Raw genomic sequence first — 20,698 nt, forward strand, 5'->3', positions numbered from 1 at the left:
TTCATTAGTGTAAAGTAATAATTAAGTATTCACAACAATATTCCCTCAACAGTCAACTCTGAACAAACAGCCATCTGCCCTGTTTGGGGCTATACTGTCCTTCCTATTACTCATCCCATCCAAAGCTTGAAAGACTTATCCAATCACTACATATACTTTTACAAGATTTTGAGAATGACTGAACTACCATACCATGATTACCTTTTCTAGAAATCTCTCTCCTTCCACTGGGTTCTCATAGTGTCTTATTAATAGCATTCTTATATTACTTAGTATATTCTACTTTGTATTATTCTTATCTGCCTGCATGTCTTATCTTGTTCCCTAGGTCATAAGCTTCCTGAGGGCAGGAATCCTGGCTTATTCAGCTCTGGAGACTCAGTAAATTTTTACTCTTGTTTGAGACCTGGCAATGCTGAGTGAATAATCAATAAAGAGAATAGCAGCCCCTTAAGGCAGCAGTTGTCAGGCTTACCTGCACCTCCACCAACCAGTCCACAAGAATGGCCCTCATGTCACTGTCGATATCAGTCTGCCTGGTCATATATTTTTTAAGTATAAACTTTTCCTGGCAGTAAGAAAGAAATATTAACAGATAAACTCTTCTTGTAGTTCAAAATTATAACTTAGGAAAAGCTATAAGCAACTAACATCTAAAAACAAATTATAACTTAAGTAATTTCTTCCCAGTTCTAACTCATTATTTTTAGCTGGTATCAAATAGAGGCAGAGCGAAGTATCCTTTCCCAAACAAGGTCAGTTATCCTTGGGAAATGAACACACATGGTATTCAAGTGTCAGGGTGGATATTGCGGAGTCTAGCAGAATATAAAATATAGGCAGGAATACTCCTATGACTATAGATGAATACCAACAAGATTCTGCCCCTTCTTTGCAATTCAATCAAAAGCATGATACCATGCTGTATAGAGGAGTCATTCTCAAACTTTAACATACATATTTGAAAGATACTTGAGGATCTTTCCTTACTCCTTCGAAAACGTTTTACTCCTTGGAAGAAAAGTTATGACCAACCTAGATAGCATATTGAAAAGCAGAGACATTACTTTGCCAAGAGAGGTCCGTCTAGTCAAGGCTATGGTTTTTCCAGTGGTCATGTATGGATGTGAGAGTTGGACTGTGAAGAAAGCTGAGCGCAGAAGAACTGATGCTTTTGAACTGTGGTGTTGGAGAAGACTTGAGAGTCCCTTGGACTGCAAGGAGATCCAACCAGTCCATTCTGAAGGAGATCAGCCCTGGGATTTCTTTGGAAGGAGTGATGCTAATGCTGAAACTCTAGTACTTTGGACACCTCATGCAAAGAGTTGACTCACTGGAAAAGACTCTGATGCTGGGAGAGATTGGGGGCAGGAGGAAAAGGGGACGACAGAGGATGAGATGGCTGGATGGCATCACTGACGAGTCTGAGTGAACTCCGGGAGTTGGTGATGGACAGGGAGGCCTGGTGTGCTACGATTCATGGGGTCGCAAAGAGTCGGACATGACTGAGCGACTGAACTGAATTGAACTGAGATCTTTAAAATTTAGAAAGTCTGGGGTAAGGTTAGGTTTCTGCATTTCTAACAAGATCTTAAGTGAAACGAATACTGCCGAGCTAAGGCCCACACTTTTAGTATAGCAAAATTATCTCTTGATTCTTCCAAGATATACTAGACAGGCTCTGGAGTCAGTTCATCTATTACCACGTCTTTAGAGAGAAGATGAGACATTTCATCATTCCTCTTATGAATGGCCTGCTAAAATTCTAGTTAGTACATAACCCTGGTCCCATCTGTTCCACTGAGAGAGAGAAGAAAATTTGGAATTGATGAAAATTAGTGGTAAAGGAGACTGGCAGATTTGAAAGGAGAAAGAAAATTTCACCAAGTTGGAGAGCTGGAACAAAGAGTCTGGTTTTACATGCAATGCCAGAAAACTGCATAGAGAAGGGGAAAGATCTCTTAAGTCACTCAGAAAGAGCTCGCTTGACAATTTTTGTGCCTGAGATTACCTTCTAAGCAATTGGTGCGGGCTTATGGTTTCTAAGGTAATCAAACTCTAGTTCATATCCCAGATGTACTACACACTAGTTGTTTTGACTGAGCAGTTTCCCCCAACTATAAAAAGGAGATAGTAATACCTACCATCATGAAGCTATTGGGAGAATTAAGCAAGATAATGTTTATAAATCCTTTAGCACAATGTTTAACTCACAGTATGCTACCAGGAGACATCAGCTGCTACTGTTATTGTTTTCCTCATCATTGAAGGATGTATGGTAAGGAAATGAGAACTGGAAAATTATTTCCCCTCACCCCATCCCCTACATACCTCTCTTTTCTTCATGTAACTGAAGATATCCTTAGCATATACTGAGCTGAAAAGTGGGTCGCTGCAGTCTATATCAGTATTCCCCAGTGGGATCATCTGCTTGGAAATCATCAAAAAGACGTATTAGGAAAAAGATTCCAAGAGAAGCTTAGCGCACACACACAAAATTACTCCTTTCTTCCCACTTTTATCTTCAGCTCAAGCCTTTGCCCTGTAATCTGCATACTGTTGAGTAACCAAGAAATACTTAATCCTTGTACATACCTGCTCTGCCCTAAGAACCAGGCACTATTATTACAGGTAAGCACAAGATTCTCCAAGAAAGACATTGTGATCTTACAATCTTCCAGCTTATGTCACCTGTTATGTTTCAATGCTTTGATCAGGCCCAGTTCATCTTGTTAACCTTTTCCTCCCTTCTATACCTTTAACCATGTTATTTTGCCTAAGGTTGTTTCTCCTCCCAGGTACCAAACCTCATCTCATTTTCCTTCTAATTTACAACTTATAAACCATCTTCCTTGGAAGATGCCTCTGTGAATTTAACTCATCTTTAGCTAAGGTCCTATGTAATGCAGATTGCAATTACTAAGAAAGGGAATTTCCTGAAATTGTCTAACCACTACTGAAATACACACACACACAGAGTATTCCAGACCCTTGAGGGTGTCCCTGGAATAAATACTTTCTAGTGGCTCAGGTATATCACTATGCCAATCGTGAAGTCAAGAGATTCTACAAGGCCAGTTTGGTTTAATATCACTTACTATATACAACTCAATTGCTTAGGAAGGCAAAAAAAAAAACTTTGCTAGCAGCCACCTCCAAGACAAAAAAGAACACTTCATCTAATTTAAGAAGAAAGAAAGCAGAATACCTCCTGCTGTGATCTCTTGTCACAAGATGAGAAAGGTTTATCGGAACTGGATTCACAAGTACTGGACTTGCTTATGGTACTGCAAGACATGGTGACGGTGTTGGACAAGCCTGTTCCAGATTCAGGGGTGGTGGTAGACACATCTGGGCTGGTTTCAATTTGGAAGGTGCAATCTTTGAGAAAGGGGTCTTCTTTGTGAGTGAGAGTCTTTTGCAAGGCCAATGGCTCCTTCCAGACAGCCTCCTTCTCAATCATGGAATTATCCTGCAAGGCCAAGGACTCCCTCAGGATGGTCTCCTTTTCAATGCTGGGCTTCTCCTGCAAGGCCTGTGGCTGCTTAATAATGCACTCCTCTTCACCGGTGATGTTCTCTTGCAAGGTCGACTGCTTTTTCAAGAGGAACACCTCCCCCTGAGCAGTGGGCTGCTTCTTAAAAGATGATTGTCCCTCTATGCTGGCTGCTGCCTCGGGGGAGAAGTTTTCCTTCAGAACCAATGGTTTCTTGAAAAAGCATTTCTCTTCAGTGGTGCTTTTCTTCTGCAAAGCCAACAGCGTCTTCAAGAAGTCTACTTTGGTATCAGTCTTCTGCAAGACCAAGGACTTCTCCATGGTCAACAGTTCTTTGACATTGGATTCTTCTTTAGTGGCGATCTTCTCCTCTAAGGTTAATGGCTTCTTTGAGAGGGACGCCTGTTGCAGAGAGGTGTGTTTCTCTTTCAATACAGATGGATCCTGGAAGAGGAGCCCCTCTTCAGTTGTATACTTTTTTTTTAAGGGCAACAACTTCTTAAAGAGTGACTCTTTTTCAGAGGTGGTCTTCTCTATGACCGTGTTCCACTGAGTGATTTGCCTCATTTTTGGAGATAATGTTGTCTTGGTAAGAACTGCCTCATCAGTTGAAGACTTCTTCCTAGATGATACTGGCATCATAACGGAATTCTTACCAATCATATTCTGCAACCCCAACAGTTCTTGCCAGATAGACATTATTGTTTGAGTGGCACACGTTTGCTTCATTAAAGATAATGACTCCTCGGTAGAGACTGCCACATTTGTGGTCTGTGTCTTCCTAAATGACAGTGGCTCCATAAGAAATTCATCTTTACTGTCTATTCTCTCCTGTAATGCCCATGGCTTTTTCAAAGGGGCCACATCCCCCTGAGTGGTGTGCTTCTCTTGCAGTGCAGATGGTTCCTTCAAGAGGGACTCCACCTCAGTGGTAGGCTCCTTAATGAGTGATTTCTCTTCAGAAATGGTCTGCAATACTAGTGGCTTGATCAAACAGGACTTACCCTGAGTAGTACACTTCTCCTTTAAAGATAACAGCATATTGGTGGAGGCTGCCTCCCCAATGGTAAACTTCTTAAAAGTCAAAGTCTCCTTTTTAAGTGATTCCTCCTCAGCTGGAGTCTTTTGCAAGACCAAGGGCTTCTTCAAGATGGATGCCTCCTCTAGAATGGTGTGCTTCTCCTGTAATGCTGATGGCTCTTGGAAAAGGGATTCCTTAGTGGTAGGCGGCTTCTTAAAGGGTAATGGCTCCTTAACGAGTGACTTCTCTTCAGATGCGACATTCTGCAATACTGGTGGATTCTTCAAGTGGTACATCTTCCCCTGAGTAGTACACTTCCCCTTTAAAGGTAGTGGCTTCTTGGGAAGTGTTGCCTCCTTAGTAGTATGAGCCTTCCTAAAGGAAAGTGGCTCCATAAGAAAATCATCTTCATCATCTTTCTTCTGCAATGCCCATGGCTTCTTCAAAAGTGTCACTGCTCCATCATCGGTATGCTTCTCTTGCAACACTGAGAGGTCCTGGAAGAGGGACTCCTCCTTAGGGGTAGGCTTCTTTTTAAAGGACAGTAACTGGCTAGTGAGTGCCTTCTCTTCAGAGGCGGTCTTCTTCGTGTAGGTCATCTTCCTCTTCCTCTGAGTAGTGCACTTTTTCTTTAAAGATAATGGCCTCATGGTGAAGGCTGTCTCCTCAGTGGTAGATTGCTTCTTAAAAGCCAATGGTTCCTTAAAAAGTGATTTCTCTTCAGTGTCGATCTTCTCCTGAAAGGCCAATGATTTCTTCAAGATGGATATTTCTTGTTCAGAGGTGTGCTTCTCTTGCAGTGCAGGTGGCTCCTGGAAAAAGGACTCCTCCTCAGCAGTAGGCTTTCTCTTAAAAGACTCCTCAGTGAGTGGCTTTTCTTCAGAGGTGGTCTTCTGCAGTACTAGAGGATTTTTCCTATAGGACATCTTCCTCTGAGTGGTATACTTTTTCTTTAAAGATGATAATGGGTTGGTGAAAGTTGCTTCCTCAGTTTTAGCCTTCTTCCTAACATTCTGGAGCTCCATAAAGGAAGAATCCTCTTCAACACTGACATCCTGCAAGGCCAACTCCTCCCCCAAGCAAGACTGTTTTCCCTGATATTGGCACATATTCTTTAAGGATAATGTCCTGTTGGTGATGGCTGCCTCCCCGGTTTTACGCTTCTTCCCAAAAGTCATTGGCTGTACATCACTGTCACTCTTCCTCTGCAAGGACAGTGGCTTCTTCAAGAGGGACATTACCTCCTGATTTGTGCACTTATTTGAAGATAATGACCTCTTCGTGAGGACTGCATCCTCAGAAGTGGGTTCCTCTTTTAAAATGAATGGCTCTTTGAAAATAGATGCTTCCTCAGTATTGGGTGTCTTGGAGCTGGTAGACATATCCAGAGTGAGCAGATTATCTATAATGTTTGGCACCATGGTGGTTGAGACTATTATTGGTGAGAGTTCTACCTTACATCTGCAAAGGAAACAATGTCTGGGTGAGAAGAATGTAGTTCCTAGAATCCTTACCTATCATTTCATTTTGTCACTACACTTACTAAATGTATGGAAAGGGAAAGGACTGCAACCCCAAGAGACAGACTAGAGGGTAAAAATCAATGGGTAACATAGTAAGTCTACTAAGTAGCATAGTGTATAGTTTCTATGATCTAGGTCCTCACACTTTTCTAAAAAAATTCCCCCTGAAATCCTTATCTTGCTTTTTCATATATGACTTATTACCTTTATTTATATAAAAAGGCTTTTATTATAATACTTAGCACATCGTATGAGTGATTTGCTTATGTATCAGTTTCTCTCACTAGCTGCATTTGTCTTTGTCTATCAGCACTAGGCATCTGGTGAAATTCAGATTGAAATTAATATTGTTTGAAGGCTTATGAGAGACGATTATAAGAGAGAGGCTTATAAAAGGCTTATGAAAGCTTATAAGAGAAAGTTGGTCTGGTACTTAATGTTCATGGTATCTAGTCATATTCCCTTCACCCTAGGCTATTCACAAGATGCTTTCCCAGTGAAGGTAATAAAAAGACCAAAATAAACATTTGTTGACATGTGTCAGATGCAAAGCTCTGTTTTGAATAGGACTTCACTTCAATTAGAATGATTAACCTGGTGTGACCAAATCACTGGATGACTAGAAATCAGAACAAGAAAAGAGAATTATTGGTAAATATGATCAATCTGAACAAAAGTACCTCAAAAAACTAGATATTATATGATTCCATTTATATGAATCATCTAGAGGAGACATATCCACGGAGGTATATCCATAACAGATAGTAGACTGGTGAGTGTCTGGAGCTGGGAAGGGGTGGGGAGGAAGACAGAAAGGGGGACTAGGAAATCTATTCTTCCTAAAAGAAGTAATTCCCACTGGAATGAGGAGAGGATATAGAAAGGTCTTACTCCACTTTCTAAGTCTTCTTCCAATAAAAATTTTCCTAGGAGTAAATCATTTTCCCAAATCCTAGGTGAGAATACTCATATCTACTTGCAGAACCTGTGATCAGTTCCCTAAACACAGCTGGAAAATACACATTTTTGGCCTAAGGAGACAGTAATTTCTCTAGAGTAACAAGAAACAAGCCTCCCCCTAAGGCTTCTTATGGGATAAGCAGACTGGCAAGCTATTAATCGGCTGCTGAGAATCCCCTGAAAACTGGCTCCACACTCTGGAGCCCAGACTTGCTCAATCAGGGACTGAATCACCAAAAGAGAGAAAATATGAACACAAGATCTCATGGCAAATTCCTCAATGACAACAGCTCTTTCAATATGCACACAACAGGGGGTGAGGGGCAGAGGGAGGGAGGGAGGGACAGAGGAGGGAGAGACAAGAGGCCTGAAATTCTTTAGCAACTTAGACCATCTAAGCACCCAGGGTTAATATAGTACTCACCACTGTGGCTCATTAACAATGTTCTCAATGGGAACAAAAGGCAGTCAAAAGGATGTCACTCCCTCTCCTTTACCATCTAAAGCAATGCCCTCTGAGTTCCCTCTACTCACCTTTTTATATTCATCTTATTGTTTTCAGGCAACCTTTCCTTGTTTCTCTTCTTGGAAGTATCTTTAACAAACTCATTATTGGCTTCCTTCTTGGGCTGGACATGTTGACTTTGAGGAGCCTGCAAAAAAAGGCCGCGGGGGTGGGGGGGGGGAGTAGTCAGGAGAAGGAAGCAAGGAAATGGAGAGAGAAAAGTTCACTTTCAAGATATATAGAATATAGTGTTGATCTCCATACTGGCTGGCAAATTCCCAAGATATTTTATAAACTTCACATTCCATTTTGACCCCATAAGACGTTCAGAGGGGGAAAAAGACCATACAACTGGCTTTGCTGCCTGAGAATGCCAAGATCAACTAGCGTTTCAGGGCAGACCTCTAACACATCACTATCTGTGATACATCTATCCCATCCCACTGAGGGGATATTTATTTAACATGGGGCTCTGGGGAGCTCCACCAAAGACTCTAATCATGACTAATTCTATTAAACAGCAGAAGAAATCATGGGACTGTGAATAACATCAATAAAAAAATCATTTTAAAGATTATGCCTTTAAAATAAAACAAATTGAATCTAATTATATTCCAAATAAATACCATAACCACACTGAAGGACAAAAGAAAGAAAACAGAAGAAAATACAAGAAACAGCTAATCCAAGTAAACACAGACTATATACCCTCAATATATACTTCCTCAATCAGGATGGGTTTGTGGGGTGGTAGGGAATATCACAAATAAATCTGGAACTCTTTTTAATAGGTGAGTTTATTATGGTAGTGTGGAAGAAGTAATTCTGAAACTTTTAGATGTATTACAGTATTGGGTAAATATGTTGATGATCTTAGGAACCATGGTTCTCACTGTAAAGAAGGAACATACAAATATGGACTGAGGAATATAAGAAAGAATCTTGTGCATTGGAATGGGAGCTGTATAGACTCATAATTTCTTACACAGGTATATGTATATATATATATAGGAGTATGTGTTACTTGTATATATAGATATATGTGTGTGTGTGTATATCTGTAAGTACAGATATGTGTGTATGTATAATGTATATGTGGGCTCCCCTGGTGGCTCAGCAGTAAAGAATCTGCCTGCCAATGCAGGAGTCCCAGCTTCATGCCTGGGTCAGGAAGATCCCTTGGAGAAGGAAATGGCAACCCACTCCAGTTTTCTTGCCTAGAGAATCCCATGGACAGAGAAGCCATGGAAGGCTACAGTCCATGGGGTCACAAAGAGTTGGACACGAATTAGTGACTAAAAGAACAACAAATATATATATTACATCCAGATATTTCCTAACTCTCTGCAGAAAGGGCAGAAAAAGCAGATACCCCAGTAGTACACCTAGCACTGAGATCTTAGTCTCTACTACTATTCCCCACTCAAATGAGCAGGAATTCTTTGGAAAAACAGTTGACTCCCTGTCTGAGATAAAAATAGGCACATGATGAGTCTGAGACATCCTGTTATGCTGGAACGAAAATGCTCAAAAAAAAATGATGAGAGTATGTCACAAAGACACAGTAATTAGATTCAAGGGGACCCTAGTGGCCAATTTGAACACCAAAATAACATAATAATGAACAACAAACCACTGAAAAATAAAAATTCATAAGTCTATATTAATAATAAATAGGGAAGAAGGGAAGGCTCTGCTTATAGAATGCCAAAGGCAGATTGGTAAATGGGGAGCAAGAACTACAGCTGGAAAAATCACCATAAAGACTGGGTTAGGCAAAAATCATCAATGGATACTAAATCTAGGGGGCATGTTGATGAAGAGCAGTTATTTGCAGGCTCCTAAGAGTGTGTCCCACAGACTGTTAGTTGCAAGAGGGAAAAAAAACAGTCATTATGCAGCAGAGAAACCAGACAACATCTTGACTGGGTGATCAAAATTAACCTCACCAATGATGGATATTGTATGCCTCCAGCTGTGATACCCTAAGGACAGACCATGACCCATACAGTACTCCAGTCAAGTATGTATAACACCAATCTAATCCCATGGACATATTAGAAAAGCATAAAATGAGGAATGTTCTATTTTTAAAAGGGGGATTGAGTGGGACTTTATTCTTCAAAAATGTCATAAAAAACAAAGAGAAGCTATGGAAGCATTCCAGATTAAAAGAAGCTAGAAACATGACAAGTAAACAACCCTAGACTGGATCCTTCCCTGGAGGGGGAAAAATGCTTATAACGTTGACTTTACAAAGTCAATGGGAAGAATGGGAATATGGGCAATAAATTACATAAAAACATTACATCAGTGTAAATTTATGAAGTTGACTGCACTATGGTTATATAAGACTACTTCTCTGGGGTAATATACACTGAAGTACTTAGGGATAAAGGGCCATGATGTATGTAAGAAGATGGGATAAAATGTTAATAATAGGTGAACCTAAGTAAAAGGTATATTGTGTTCTTTGTATTATTCTTTTTGCAACTTATTATAAATGAAATTATTTCCAAATGAAATATAAAAAAATTATGCCTTTGTATCATCATATCATAATAAGCTACTACAATCCAGCAGAGAATTCCTTCTTAGGCCCTCGGGTTGTTGTCCACTTCTGCTCTCCAAAGAGTTTGGCACAGTTTGTATTTGAATTTCACCTAAAGAGTTACCAACTCCTTCTGTGTCCAGCCGAGATCCACAATTAGAAAAGATGTGCATTCTTGGCACGAGAGAGGTGGAGACTCTAATTCCCAGAGTGAAACTTTCTACTTGCCATATGTGAAGGTTCAAAGCACTAATATTTTCAGATCTAAGCTCAAGGGGTCCTTTACCAGTATTTCCCCATAATTTTTTCACCAAGAAATAGGAAAATAAAGATGAAAATCCTACTGACAAAACATAATTTAGGAAATAGACCTTATCTCTGCATCCAAATGGCTCAGGATCAGCTCTAACAAATCGAAAGTCCTTCCCATGCTGGAAGGATAAAGGAAAGGGAAAAAAGAAAACTCACAGCAGACTAAATAACTAAAACAGATCAGCTCCTTTGGCCAGCCAGAACCTCACTGTGGTGAATGCTGAGGAGAAGACAGATATGGGGACATGAAGACACAGTAATACTGACAGGAAGAAGCAAATCATCATAAAGGGAATCCCCAAAATTCAGAGAGAAAGGAATCCTCAACCCTTAAAGAGATGAGCTCAGACATCTGCAGAAATGTTCAATCCTCGAATGACTTAGGTATATTGTAATGACGGAACTTTCTCTGGAAAGCACCAAAGACAATTCAAAATGAGCAGAACTTGAAGGCAAAAGGGCAAATGGGCTTTCTGAGCTTCTGAAAAGCTAGAGGCAGAGATACTTCCCAGGGGTGTCTTGCTTTCCCTACCCTGGAGGAGTATGTGACCTAACAGATGGTGAATTCAGTTGGAGAACCAGGAGAGTCCTAGCATGTATTTCCTATTAATTTGCTTGTTCTTTATCGATGATGACATAAATTTCACAAATAAAAAAGTACTGAGACACAACAGGAAAGCTTCTCATATGCTGTTAGAACTTTTCTTTGCACTGCCATCAGGGACTCTGGAGGCCAAGGGAAGCTACGCTAAGATACGCTGCATGTGCTCCTGACTTACGTGGCTACCTTATCTCAACAAAGTTTCAAGAGCCATGGTAAAATAAGTCAGGAAATGAATCTAACTTTACAGGTCTGTGTGGGAGGCAGCTCTTTCAACCAGTATATAGTAAATCTGATTATGCAGGAAGCTGTAACACAATTACACATGTTGTAATCTGCGTGGGGAAAAGACTGGTTTAACACAAAAGTGGTCACATGGCATCTAAAGAGCAGAGATATAAAGGAGAGAACTTTGCCAATGCTTATCCAACCCTGCCCAAGGCAGTAAAATATTACCTAGTAAATGTAAAAATTCTGGTAGCCATAAAATAACACTCTATTATAGAGGGCAGGACAGACCTCACTAGGGTTCTCTGTATCCTAGATGAAACGGACTTCAAAACCAACACTAGCCATGTCTTCATCTGTAAAGGGGTTATAGTTTTAATGTCTGCCTCACAGGATTTTATGAGTATTAAGTGGGTGGATAGTGCCTGCTGCTGCTGCTAAGTCGCTTCAGTCGTGTCCGACTCTGTGTGACCCCGTAGACAGCAGCCCACCAGGCTCTGCCATCCCTGGGATGTGGTAAACACTCAGGAGGTATCAGTTATTACTGATTTCTAAGGCCAAAGGTTATCTATATTCAATTAGTAACATTCTAACTATTAAATTTGATTTTTTGCTAGTACCTTAATAATACCAGAAGGGAGGTAACTTGGAAGTAAACTCAAGAATTCTAGTCACAATTGAGTCCCTAGATATCCTTGGTCGAAAACCAAATTATGGAACTGTGGTCATCAATGGTTCCGTACATCAGAGGTCAGTTTTGATTGTCACTATGACTGGGATGCTGCTGGAACTTAATGCCAGGGGCCAGGAATGCTGGTTGAATGACTGAGAGTTGCAAGGTGGTGCAACTCCCAGTCATTCAGTCCTACACAGTAGAAAAGCTGTCCTATTCAAAAAGGCCCATAGTGCCTGAACTGATAAACACTGCCCTAGACTACAATGAACCCATCATAGTATTGACACTTGCCTCCAAGGCCGAGGCAGCCAGTCGAGCCATCTCTGGACTTTACCTAAATGCAAGATTTCATAGTTTTCATATCTGTCTACAATTTCACATCTGATCATCATTCTGTCTGAGGCTTTTAGAGAGCTCCACCAATTAATACAGATGGTATGTGCCAGCAGAAAAGCCCCTACAGTTTCTGAAACTGGGTCACTGATTCCAAATAAAATTGGAATTGGCTCTCAGCATTCTACAGAGGGTCAGGGTTTGGTAAACTAGAAAGGTCGCTCAAGGAAGAGGTTGTTTGAACCTTATGCAACACCATAGGACTGAACTAGCATACTCACATTGGTGAGATCTTCAAAAGCTGATCTCTTTTTGAGTGGTCCCTGAGGTGAAGATGGAGATATCTTTGCTTGGTACTTCTCATCTTTCTAAAAAAGTAAAAAAGGTAAATGAGTATATCCAATTGTGAACAGTCTTTTCAGGGACTTCAGGTCATCTTTGGAGCTCAACAGCCTGAATCTCCAAGCAATTGGGAATGTCTATAATAAACCCTAATAAATTACAACAAAAGAAAGTTTTGGCACTCACTGCTGCTTAGAGAGTCCCTGAAGGAGGTAATAATCATTGATGATGGTGACAAGGCTGTGAGGAGACAGGACAACCTTCATTGTAACTCTTAAAATGAGCAAAATAGCTTGGTGAAGCTAATTTTCTCTCTTACTCCTCTCATATCTATGGCTATCCTAGCCAAGATTAATCATGACCATCACCACCACCTTGCAACTCCCAGTCATTCATTTAATATGGGCGTTCCCAGGTAAATTACTTTAATAATTTAACAAAATTTAAGTGTCTTTTATGTTAAGTAGTTGATTTAAGACATTCTCAATAAGGATAATCACACACATACCTAGATACTGATCCAGGATCAGTCCTTTACTAGCGATTGACCTTGGAAAAGTCACTTAATTTCTGAACCTCAATCTTCTCATCAGTAAAACTGGAAAGATGACCTACCTTATTTGAGGATCAAATAAGAGAATACATGTTTTTTAAAAGTCTATATAAGCTGTAAATGGGCAGAAATAGTATTTTAAAAATACATGGTCCAATGTGATTTTAAACCTCATAAGGAAAATTCTGTATTTTAAGAAAGGAGTTTGGTAATTCATATTTATCCCTTTTAGTGTATACAAGGGAGGAATGGGGAAAAGGAGGCAGGGTGAATATTTTGGAGCAAAGAGAGCTTTCTTTCTAGCTAGTATTTATCTGAAATGCCTTATCCCACTACCAAATGAGCAAGACTATCTCTATGGGGTTAAAGGTTAAGGTAAATCACACTGTAGGGTTTCTCTATTCCCTAACAGTTTTTGTTTGGTGAAAGTGTCCTATGTATCAGATTTCCTTTATGAATTGAGAACTCTGCCTTACCTATGTCAGAGAGTTGTTATAATGTGAAACAGAACACTGAGGTTAGACCATTTATTTTCTCTGTTTCTCTCTTTACATTATGTACAGTTAGTACATAACACAGTAAGTGATTAGAAACTTAGAGAATTGGATTCTTATTACAATAGACCAATTCTAGTACAGTGGAGCAATTCTGAAAGAGCTGAGAAGAATTCTGTTTTTTTACTGTTTAAGCTAAGAAATGAGTAAACTGTTAGTCTTTCATCTAGTTCATGATAAACAATCCTAATGGAAATAATTAGCAAAGAATAAATTATTATTTTCTCACAAATTAGCTAAGAAATTAACTATGGTCTGCTATCCCACTCCTACTTAATATTACTGGCAGAAATAACCAGCCCCAAATAAAATTAATGGTGAAACTAAATCCTATAAAATTTATATTTGCAAAATACACCCTGAGAAAGTTGGATTTGGAAAAATAACTGCCACAGAAGAAAATGTACAGTGGCAGAACTCTAATCATCAAATTTGATATGAACAAAAATTTGATCAATATAGCAAATCTTTCTTGCCAAATTTACAGAGGAAAAATACACTTGTTTTCCCTAACCTCCGAGAAAACCATTTTAGTGAGACAAAAATGAAAATGATTAGAAAGTGTTTATCTGTGCTGAGAGAAAACCAATCAAGGAAATTAAATCGGCGTAATGATGTTTGCTCCAGGAAACACTTTCTTAGCAACAATTCATCAATATTAGTAAAATTCTGATTAAAATATGACTGATGGCAAACACAGAACATCACAAGCTCAGAATGTCAATGTCAAACTATTCACAAGGTCAAAACAACAGGCTCAAAATGGACCCATTCTTCAAATTTAATAGCTGTAAAAAGCATTATAATACATTTGTTGACCTAATCATCATACTCTCCCCAGGATGTACTAAGCAGCCACCTGGCAAGGTGCTTTGAGCCTCTCAGAGAAAATAAGAGTTTAAATGGGACACTAATGAGAACTGAGTATTGTTTGCTTTTGAAAGTTGTGGAGGACACCCTTCATCTTAGCCATGCACTTATGGGAAAGAAGAGTTTATGCTTTCTCCTCAAGTTATAATTTGCTGGTCTCCTCCAACTACAAGGTTTGCCATGCCTTCTCACTTTCTCAGATTAACCACACATATTCCAAAAGATATAGAGGGGAGGATAGGGACTAAGCCAACACAGAAAAGAGGCTAAATGAGACACTATTGGGAGGGACAGCTTGCTCTAACCTTTTCAGATGGTTCATGATCACTGGGCACAATGCTGGACTGAGATTTCCTAGTCTCACGTTTGGAGTGTTGGGGTGGTAGTGGCACCGGCATTTCTTACAGATTCAGCAGCATCTATCCAAGGCAGGGCTGCAATCAGAAAAAGACTCTTTAAAACATTCACCAGAAACAGCACCGATTCTCTGGAGATCCTTGAGAAAACCCAGTCTCTCTATAACATCCCTAGGAGAAAACAGACTTCAATGTTAGCAGATCTGGGATCAAATCTTGGTTGTACCACACTTAACCATGGGCAAGTGACTTAACCTCCCTGGACTTCAATTATCTCATCTGCAAGATGGAGGTTAAGTATATGCATCTTTGCAGGGCACTGTTCAAATTAAATGAGATATTCTGTGTAAAAAGCCAAGCACAGTGCCTGCCACCCGCTGTGGGTGCTGGGACTGTGGCCTAGCCCCTAGCTTAGGCCTAGGAACACTAGAGGAAAATTAACAGTTGAAAATAATCAAGATCATGACAAATCATATAGTATGGAGGCTCACTGGTAGGGTTAATGTTCTTTAAAAGGTATGGGGTCCTGGCCCCAGCAATAATGATGCTACAGAGAAGGCAAAAGAATGCACTGCACACACACACATGCAGAATAGGCCAGAGGGTATTCTAGGCTGTATTCAGTCAAGAAACTGCAGTCCAGTTTCAGACATCTGGTAAAAAAAAAAATCAAATCAAAAGATAATACTGGTGGGAAAAAAAAGATAATAGCAGAAGGAACTTACTTGGTGAAATTCATTTGACATATAAAATTTAACAGTCATTACAGAACTTAGGAGAGTCCTACCTTCACCCCACCTCAATGTCTGACCCCATTCTATACTTTAGCTTGTGAGTTCTCAAACTAAACTAAGAACTCACTATCATAACTTATGATATACTTAAGTGTCTTATGTTATGATACACTTACGTGTCTTACAAGCACGTTAGGAGGAATCAGTTCTTGAATATGAGAGACCCTTCCCACTCAGATACAACTGCTCTTCTGAACCCACCCATATTCAGTATCCAAGTTCAATGACATTTGACAAAGAACAGGCTTCCATAAGAGAGACCCTCAAGGCAATGCAACAAATTTATGTACAAGATACATCAGGCAATGGAGACAAACACAAATAAATCATGGATCTTATCCTAGAAGTATTCACAGGCACAGCTCTACCAGCAACATATGAATGTGACAAATGATTTAATAACAGCCATCCAGAGAAGGCAATGGCACCCCACTCCAGTACTCTTGCCTGGAAAAATCCCATGGACGGAGGAGCGGCTGTGGTCCATGGGGTCGCTGAGAGTCGGACACGACTGAGCGACTTCCCTTTCCCTTTTCACTTTCATGCATTGGAGAAGGAAATGGCAGCCCACTCCAGTGTTCTTGCCTGGAGAATCCCAGGGACAGGGGAGCCTGGTGGGCTGCCGTCTATGGGGTCGCACAGAGTCGGCCACGACTGAAGCCACTTAGCAGCAGCAGACACAAAGTACTTTAGAAACATAACGCAAAGTCAGTAATCTTATGGGAGACAGTGGGTAGAGGAAGGCTTCACAGAGGAGACTATATTTGATCTGGACTTAATATGATAAAAAGGTTCCCAAGTAGACAGGTGAGCTTTCCACGCAAAGAAAGCCAGAGCCCAGGCAGAGGCTTGAACGTGTACAGCACAGCAGGTTTGGAAACATCCAAGTTGCCCAGAGTGTGAAGTATAATGTGTTGGGAGGAGTTAGAAACAGGCTGAGAGCTAGGCTGGGACCATGCTGTGAAGACTGCAGAGAAGATTGCAGTTTGAGAGAAAGGTTGAAGAAAAGAGAAAGGCTAACTTGGGTTTTGCTTTGGATGGACAATGTTAAACATTCTGTTGGCGAGGAAAAGTCAGGACAAATAAGTGCCTTCACATTTATTATGTCAGTTAATCCTCCCCAAGCTGTGAGGGTAAGCAGGGCAAGCACAATTCTTTCCACTTCATAGTCTCAGATGAGTTAAAAGTTATTTACTACACAGAACAAACTATTAAGCAGCATAGATCACCCAGCTCTTTCCAGGGCTCTTTTCTAAAATACCATGAAGTCTCTCTGACTGTATGTGAAAAGATTCCAAAACAGTCCACAGAACAAAGTGAAAGGCCACAGAGTGGTAGTATGAGGAGTACTGAGTTAGAACGACCACAGACTTCTTTTTAAAGAAGCAATTGGGCTTCTAAATCAGCCAATTTAGCATCTTTGAGCCTCAGTTTCCTTATTTGCAAAAGAGCCATGTACCACCTCTTACTTGCAGAGGTATCGTATGGCTCAAATGTAAATTTGCACGTGCAAAGCTTAACCTGGTATGTCCTCAGAATACATGGTGCATTGTACTCTCCTTTTCTTCCTCCAAATCCAAACCCATTTTCCATCTCATCCCTCAAAACTCAGCCAAGCAGAAATAAAGCTAAATTGAGTGAACCCAGCCTTAACTGGACTGTATGAAAACCACTCACTCTATTATTATTGTTCACACCTCATACAATTCTTTATGGATGACCAAAGACTCGGGTTCTCAAATATTTATCTTTCAGCTGGAAAGAAAACAATTGAACTGGAGTCAGTAGGCCAGAAAACTTTTGGCTGATGACATCACAGCATGACTAAACCTCAGAGAAAATCAGTTTTCAGATGATGGTCATTTATCACTTTCATTATCCTGAACAATAATCTGGCTTAAGTAACTAATTTCCCTGCCACTAGGAGAGGGGAGGGGATTACACCACCAAAAGCATGTTTTCATAAAAGGACACTCTGCAGAACAATCTCAACTTCTACTACCTACAGAACCCTCAGCCTTACTTAGACAAGAAAATTAGAACCCTCTCCACTTTTCAGACTTTCCTTCTCCACTACATACACACTGATGAGTGTTAAAGGCTCTATCCCAGGGCTGGTGTTGAAACCCACACAGGGACAAGTTGGCTTGTTCAGAAGCCCAATTGTTCAGAGTCCAAAACTGTAGATAGGACAGTCTCAGGAAACAGTAGCAACTTCTTTTTATATACAAAGGCAGATTACAGACAGCAAGACACTGGGGAGAGAAAGCAGGATGATGTCAATGTAAGCAGCACTGGGCTGGGGAGGATGCCTTAAGTGTAGTTCTGATCCTGTCCCTAGCTGGCTGAGTGACACTGGATGGTCCCTTTACCATCTCCAGCCTTCCTTCCTTCACCTAAGAAAATGAGATAGTGAGACCAGAGTCTCCTGGATATTTAATCATCGTCAATGGGCCAGCAATATTGGCATCACCTGGGAGCGTGTTAGCAATTTAAACTCACTCCCCAAGCTGTTGCTGCTGCTAAGTCGCTTCAGTCATGTCCGACTCTGTGCGACCCCACAGACAGCAGCCCACCAGGCTCCCCCGTCCCTGGGATTCTCCAGTCAAGAACACTGGAGTGGGCTGCCATTTCCTTCCCCAGTGCAGGAAAGTGAAAAGTGAAAGTGAAGTCGCTCAGTCGTGTCCGACTCTTCGTGACTCCATGGACTGCAGCCTACCAGGCTCCTCCGTCCATGGAATTTTCCAGGCAAGACTACTGGAGTGGGGTGCCATTGCCTTCTCCCACTCCCCAAGCTGCTGCTGCTGCTGCTAAGTCGCTTCAGTCGTGCCCGACTCTGTGCGACCCCATAGACGGCAGCCCACCACGCTCCCCCGTCCCTGGGATTCTCCAGGCAAGAACACTGGAGTGGGTTGCCATTTCCTTCTCCAATGCATGAAAGTGAAAAGTGAAAGTGAAGTCACTCAGTCGTGTCCGACTCTTCGTGACTCCATGGACTGCAGCCTACCAGGCTCCTCCGTCCATGGATTTTCCAGGCAAAAGTACTGGAGTGGGGTGCCATTGCCTTCTCCCACTTCCCAAGCTAGGCTTTACCAAATCTGAAAGTGAAAGTTAACTTCCCCTGGTGATTTGTATGCACTTTAAAGTTTAAGAAGCATTGTTCTTGGATCCCTTCAACTTCTGACATTCTAGGATTCCAGGAGGTCCACAGCAGAGAGCCATGGAAAGCCCGAGCTGGATGGGACTGAAGGTGACAATCTTAAGTCTCACCAACTCTCTTCTATCACTAGCTAGTGGAGACAACGGTGCTTCCCAGCTGGCGCAGTGGTGAGGCACTCGCCTGCCAACGCAGGAGACACAAGAGACTTGAGTTCGATCCCTGGGTCGGTAAGATCCCCAAGAGGAGGAAATGGCAACCCACTCCAGTATTCTTGCGTGTAAAATTACACGGATAGAGGAGCCTAGCGGGCTATAGTCCATGAGGTCGCAAAGAGTCGGACACGACTAAGCACACAACTGACGGACTGACTGGAGACAAGGAAGAAAAGACACGTTTCCATCCCCCTTCATATCCTTCAACGTGTTTAAGATATCCCTCACGTTGCATTCTCTAACTTAAGTACGTTTTGTAGGTTAAATTGATCCTGTACAGCTTCACTTGGGAAAAGACTACAGAAATGTACTCTGATTCAGGAATGTTGCAGCGGTAGCTCCATTTAAAAGCCGGGAACCAGTTTGGGTTTTGTTTGTTTTGCCTTCTCACCCTCTAAAACACACTCCCTGCCCAACCTTGGTCAGGACTCTCTCCGCAGACTGCTGACAGGAGAAAGCAAAAGTTTCGTGGCAGGACTCATTCCGGCAAAAATTACAGGGACTGGAGTGAGCCTCAAGGACCCACCCGCGGGCGACAGAGCCGGACATTCGAGTCAGGACAAGTTCAAAGGCGCCTACCTCATATCGAGATTGAGGGCAGAACAGGAAAGATCACGGACGCACTCCTAGGCCAGGTGAGGCCAGGGAAATGACCGGAGCTCCGCGTTGCAGCAACCGGCGTCCGTCTCAATTTACCCACGAGAATTTTGAAAAGTACAGCCCAGGAAGAAGAGCAGTGGTGATTGGCCAGCAGGGGCCAATCAGCGTGCCGTTGAGTCGCGCCAGCCTAGCAAGGAGGGGCGGGCTGGATATTTTCAAAGCGAACTCTGAGGCTAATAGACTTCCCAATGGGGCGTGGTTTCGAGTACCATTGGTTAGACCGGACTGGACTGACAAAGGGAGTACTGGGTCCCTTTAAAGATGTGTTTTTATTTAAATAACCCTGCCGGAGGACGGAGAGAGTGGCGGCATTACGTGAGCAATTAAGTAAGCTTTGGAGAATTGCCTGGCGATCCAGTGGGTTAAGACTCGCTGCTTTCTCTGCCCTAGCCCAAGTTCAATCCTTGGTGGGGGAACCAAGATCCCGAAAACCGCAGGGCGGCCAAATAATAACAACAACAACAATAATAAGCTTTTATAGAGTCAAACGTTAACTCTTGCTGGCTTCACAAATGGCCTCGTGATGGAAGCAGAGCAGAAATTATTGCCCCTATTTTATGGATAGCACCCATAGTGCAGATACCTAATAGTAGCTAAAACATTAATTGAGCGCTAACTCTTGCTGATTGCTATAACTTTTTAAATTGTTTTAAACATTGTCCCAAAAGGTAGGTACTTTTATTATTGCCATTTTACAGACACAAGAAAACTGTAGCTTGCTAATTGCATGCATGCTAAGTCACTTCAGTCGTGTCCGACTCTTTGAGACCCTATGGAGCTTGCCAGGCTCCTCTGTCCGTGGGATTCTCCAGGCAAGAATACTGGAGTGGATTGCCATGCCCGCCTCCTCTTTCCGACCCAGGGATCGAATTCGCGTCTCCTGCAGCTCCTGCATTGCAGCCAGATTCTTTACCTCTGAGGCACCGGTGAAGCCCCATGATTGCTAACTGCCCAATATAAAAATGCTGCATTGTGGCAAAGCAGGTACTAC

At 41.6% G+C, this 20,698-nt stretch overlaps 1 protein-coding gene across 14 annotated transcripts in view; it reads right to left on the reverse strand.

The window, feature by feature from the left end:
* The window catches only part of CCNB3 (cyclin B3), a 61,147-nt gene that overhangs the window by 30,337 nt on the left and 10,112 nt on the right, over positions 1 to 20,698 (reverse strand). For 2 of the 14 annotated variants that reach the window (XM_060408312.1, XM_060408311.1), the window contains exons 2-7: positions 14,831 to 14,959; positions 12,488 to 12,574; positions 7,535 to 7,653; positions 3,209 to 5,978; positions 2,332 to 2,427; positions 476 to 568 (exon numbers count right to left, since the gene is read on the reverse strand). In XM_060408312.1, coding sequence (XP_060264295.1) covers positions 476 to 568; positions 2,332 to 2,427; positions 3,209 to 5,978; positions 7,535 to 7,653; positions 12,488 to 12,574; positions 14,831 to 14,923 — 3,258 coding nt within the window. In that variant the 5' untranslated portion in view covers positions 14,924 to 14,959. Of the gene's footprint in view, positions 1 to 475; positions 569 to 2,331; positions 2,431 to 3,208; positions 5,979 to 7,534; positions 7,654 to 12,487; positions 12,575 to 14,830; positions 14,960 to 19,626; positions 19,748 to 20,698 lie in introns of those variants that run through there. The other 12 variants (XM_012106700.4, XM_060408310.1, XM_060408316.1 and 9 more) reach the window with 9 other exon arrangements.

Source organism: Ovis aries, chromosome X, assembly GCF_016772045.2.
Source record: "Ovis aries strain OAR_USU_Benz2616 breed Rambouillet chromosome X, ARS-UI_Ramb_v3.0, whole genome shotgun sequence".
NCBI lineage: Eukaryota > Metazoa > Chordata > Mammalia > Artiodactyla > Bovidae > Ovis > Ovis aries.